The 4,909-nt window shown below is 36.6% G+C and overlaps 1 protein-coding gene across 1 annotated transcript; it reads left to right on the forward strand.

The window, feature by feature from the left end:
• Positions 1-1,610: 1,610 nt before the first annotated feature.
• On the forward strand, positions 1,611-4,341 carry LOC143854558 (protein RGF1 INDUCIBLE TRANSCRIPTION FACTOR 1-like). Its single transcript, XM_077364586.1, has 4 exons — positions 1,611-1,799; positions 1,900-2,082; positions 3,391-3,606; positions 3,925-4,341. Exons 1-4 carry the CDS (start codon positions 1,797-1,799, stop codon positions 4,138-4,140), a joined length of 618 nt encoding a protein of 205 aa, XP_077220701.1. The 5' UTR covers positions 1,611-1,796; the 3' UTR covers positions 4,141-4,341.
• The last annotated feature ends 568 nt before the right edge of the window (positions 4,342-4,909 follow it).

Below are 4,909 nucleotides of genomic sequence, written 5' to 3' on the forward strand. Positions count from 1 at the left end.
GGGTCATTTGTGACCCGGCCCGTACCACCCGGAGCCGTACGGGTTGGGTGAAAGCCAGTCCCCGCGTCCGTTTGCCAGGTGTAGTCTGGCTAATTATTCAAGCCAACAGCCAGCCGATGAGGAGTCCTTTTCATGATATATTTTTATATGGTGTGTGGCCATATAGTCTAGCATTTTTCAATCTGTACTGTACGGCCTCATGGAAAGGATGATCCAAACTGTCCACTTGATGTGCCTCAACGTAAATAGGCAGTGACGAAAAAGTCATTTCCAAAGGGAGTTTTTATGAAAAGTGAGTATTTATAAACGAGAGGGTTGATAAAATCTCTTTTATGGGATCAATGAGATCCAACAGGGAGACAAGTACATGAAATGGAGTGTTCTTCGGATCTTACTTTCTACGGCTCGAGCATGATCCATTTCAAATTGGACCGTCCATTGGACTGTACTAGTAGGTCTTACTTGCATTTTACAGACTTAAAATTCACAAAAGAGGGCGAATGCAAATCTGACCGATAACTGTGAGGGTGAGCCACAATGGCGGCAACACGGTGGGCTTAGAACTTAGGGTCAATGGTTAAAGAATGAAGAGAAGAGGTTAACTCAAGACTTCGAGAGATATGAATGAATGAATACTAAAAGCTAGGAATCGTACGAAAAAAGCACATGGCTTATTCTTACTAAAACACCTAAAATAATACCCACAGTTATAATAGAGGTAATTTTGTAAAAAAAATATAATAAAATCAGATTTAGAACTGTCCCACGAGCTTTTCTTGGTTGTCTGATTGGTAATAATTTTAGATCCTATGATCTGGTCCCCAAATTTGTCCATGTAACTTGGTTATGTGTTTATATTCTGTCTGCTTAAGTTCGGATTCCGTGGGTCCATCGGACCGTCTGGGTCCATTGACATCCCTACTACTAAGTCCCAATGAAGCACTCCATTCTTCTCTACACATGTGCCACATGATCCAAATCAGAGCATTTATATTGCCGCAAGTTAAAAGGAACAACATTAAATACTTATGGTCATTTGCCTAATATAATATCTACTGATTATTTAAACTAACAAAGCTAAATATTTTTTTCACCTACCAAAAAAAAATCCAAATATTTTAATATTTCTTTCCCTTGTTAGACTTGCGTTAATTAATATTATATATCTAAAATAATCTAATGACACTAACTACTATTATTAAATACCAAAATCATGCCTGCAAGGAGTTTATTTCCCCCAATGTAGCATGTTTCCCGCCGGCATAATCGTAATATGGCAAAGACTCAAGTGTACTTGAGTAATTTGCCTTCTTTGATCTTTCTATTGGATTTGACATCCATGTTGCCCATTTTAATTTCTACCCGTTGATCTCCACCTTCACTCTCAATAAAAAAATCCAACGGCCTATCTGTTTCCACGTGGCATCCATGTTAGGAGGGGTCATTTTCTTGAGCACTAAAATATCCCTCTACGCATACGTAGCCTAGTTGCCAACCTCGTGCCTAGGAATAGACGCAAAGAACACCTCCTCTCTCTAAAATCGAACGGCCCACAAAGCACTTGAGCCACTCCCATCTATACCAACCGTCCGATTAAGCTTATTTGTTTATTTGTGTTGTTCCTTGCCTAGGCGTTGTTGTGTTGTTGAACTCTAAGTTCCAATTCGGTTAGGCATCTCCTCCTTCCTAAGATCTCTTTTCTCTTCCCTTATGTCTCTACTCTGCAAATTCTCCATCTTGGTCTTGATAATCCAACGGCCATCAATCAATCATCCACATTCCTTTCAGCTCCTATAATGGTAGTATATATAATGTTGGCCAATTAGAATTGAAAGAAAGATTATATCTTAGCTCAAAAAATCAATTTGGTTTGTGGTTTTTTTTTTTTTGTTTCCATAGGAGGATTCAATGTTAGTTCCTCCATGGCTGGAGTCGATGTTATCGGCGGCGTATTTTTCCAGCTGCCGGAATCACGCCGACTCAACGAGAAGCGAATGCAATATGTTTTGTTTGGATTGCGCTGGAGACGCATTGTGCTATTACTGTCGATCAAGTAGACACAAGGATCATCATGTTATTCAGGTGGGTTTTCCTTCTTCTCTCTGAATAATTTCTTATATATGGGTGTTTAAAGTGTTGGAATTTTCCTCCTTATAATTTCATTTTATTCATTTTTCCCCCTTTCTGAATAAATTATTTGTTGAATTTTAAGAACAAAGATAAAACCTTTCTGAATAAATTATTTGTTGAATTTTAAGAAAAAAGATAACACAAGAAGAGTTGCAAAAACCAGCTTCGAGGGTACCCCATTGGTTAATTTTAAACAAAGTGCATTTATGATGGCCCAAATATCTTAAATCGACTTCCTATGTGTCTTTCTCTCTCCTCTGGGTTAGAAAGAGAAAGAGGAGAGAGAGAGACACATGGGGGTCTATTTAAGATATATGGGAGTGGATTTATCACTCCCCTAAATTTATATTTGTCAAACTGTTTCCATAGTTTTCAACGCCATCATAAATGCACTTTATTTGAAAATTGACCAATGGGGGCACCCTTGAAGCTGGTTTTTGCAAGGGACTTCTTAATTCTATCATTAGTCCTAATTTTTCATATTTTTATTTCATCTTGAACAACTAACAAACCCAGCCGAGAGAGTAACCAAGGATCATCACGTTATTCAGGTTGGTGTTCTTTTTTTTCTGAATAATTTGTTCTGGGTGTTCACATTGTTGGAATTCTCCTCCTGATTTTATTTTCATTCTGAAAAAAAATATTCGGGGTTTTCGTAGTGTTTGAATTCTCCTCCTTATAATTTCATTTTGGGAAATGTTATCAGCAAACCATATTTTGATATTTGCACAAACTCAGCTGTATTTTCTTCTTTAATTAGCTCGTGGGAGCTTTTTGGGAAATGAAATAACCTTTTGACATGTCTTTAAATACAAAAAGACAAGAGGGGTTAGCGAAAATATCAAAATATGGTTGTGCTGATGTCATTTCCCTTCATTTTTTTTTTCAATTTTTTCGCTTTCTTTCTGAATTTTTTTTATGGGTGTTCCAAGTGTTTGTTGTTCCAAGTATTTGAATTCTCCTCATAATTTCATTTTATTCATTTTTTCCACCTTTCTGAATAAATTCTCCTGGGTGTTCAAACTGTTTGAATTTTCCTCATGATTCCATTTTATACATTTTTTCTACCTTACTGAATAAATTCTTCTGGGTGTTCAAATGTTTATAATCTCTTTATAATGCCATTTTATTCCATTTTCCACATTCTTTCTGAATAAATTCTCCTGGGTGTTCATAGTGTTCGAATTATCCTCCTTATAACTTCATTTTATTCATTTTTTTTTATGGATTTTGAATTGGGTTTTGTGAGAAATGATGCAGATAAGGAGATCATCTTATCACGACGTGGTGAGGGTGGCTGAAATTCAAAACGTTCTAGACATTACTGGTGTACAGACTTATGTGATTAACAGTGCTAGAGTCTTGTTCCTTAACGAGAGGCCTCAACCAAAAACAGGAAAAGGGGTTTCTCATTTATGCGAAATATGTGGAAGAAGCCTCTTAGATCCCTTCCGTTTCTGTTCTTTGGGCTGCAAGGTTGGTTTTTTTTTAATCTTTTTTAAGGGTTGGCCTACACAAGCTACACCTCGCACGTGGCACATGTGGCCCCTCTTTTGGATTAGCCATTATATATGGATTTTTTAAAATCAAGGAGTTTTGAACCCAAGAACCTTTGCTTTGATGCCATGTGAAAACAACCAATTACTCCAAAAGCTTAAGCCATTGGAGATGGTATTATTTAATCTTTTATACTTAACACCATTCTCACACCATTTTTATCAGATATTTTACTTGTTTTGGCTGATTTTAACTGGGTTTGTTTCTTATGTTTATTTTTCATTCTTTTTAATGTAGCTTTTAGGAATAAAGAGAAATGGAGATGCTTGCTTTGTCTTAGAGAGCAAGGTGGATGGAATGCAAGGTTTGGAAAGAAGAGAGGAAGGGATTTCAGAGAGTGTTTCAAGAGATGAAGAGGAATTGCGTGAAGTTATCCAACACGACATTTATCATCCTCCTCCTAATCAAAGAAGAAGAAAAGGAATTCCTCATAGAGCTCCCTTTGCTTCTTAAAACAACTAACAAACAACCAACAAAACTCTCTCTCTCTCTCTCTCTCTCTCTCTCTCTCAATAATGCTGAATTATTGTCGGAAGTTGCATTGTATACGTTTGATTTATTAGACAAGGTTGTCTTGATGGAGTTTCTTAAATAGTTAATTAGGCCCACCAATCACATGGGTCTTTAATTTATAAAAGAAAAGCAATTTGGTTTTGGTTGAGGCCCACGTGGACAATGATCTAGTCATCCATTCAGTGGAGGCCCCATATGTGGTATTATATAGGCTCAAATCCTCATCCGTTCAATTGTTGTACAAATGGATGACACTAATAAGAGGTCTAGTGTTGACAGCCATCTGCATGGGTCTAGTGTTGACAGCCAATCCAATATAACACTCTTGTTTTGGTACCTGGAGAAATTTGGAATTTTACTAATTCTTGGATGAATTACAAACAGAACTGATGGTGCTTATATAGAGCACTTAAATATAGAATGAAATCAAGAAAACTACGGAAAGAGATGATAATAGAAGATTCTACTCTAGCCTAATTTCTAATTCAACCTTATTGCTTAATCTAGCTAGGTTACCTCTCTTAACCTACTTGCCTAATCTACACCAAGACAATCCAACGGTGAACCTTAACCAAATCCAACGTCTCACATATTCCAACATGCCCCCTCAAACGTATATGGATTGAAAATTGATATACGTTTGATTACAATAAAATTCCCCAATATGAAAAATAAAATCCTCTGCTTGAAATTCCCATAAGAAAATAGA

Source organism: Tasmannia lanceolata, unplaced genomic scaffold, assembly GCF_043159265.1.
Source record: "Tasmannia lanceolata isolate RefF3 unplaced genomic scaffold, GAP_Taslan_0.1 ptg000020l, whole genome shotgun sequence".
In the NCBI taxonomy this organism is placed as follows: Eukaryota; Viridiplantae; Streptophyta; class Magnoliopsida; order Canellales; family Winteraceae; genus Tasmannia; species Tasmannia lanceolata.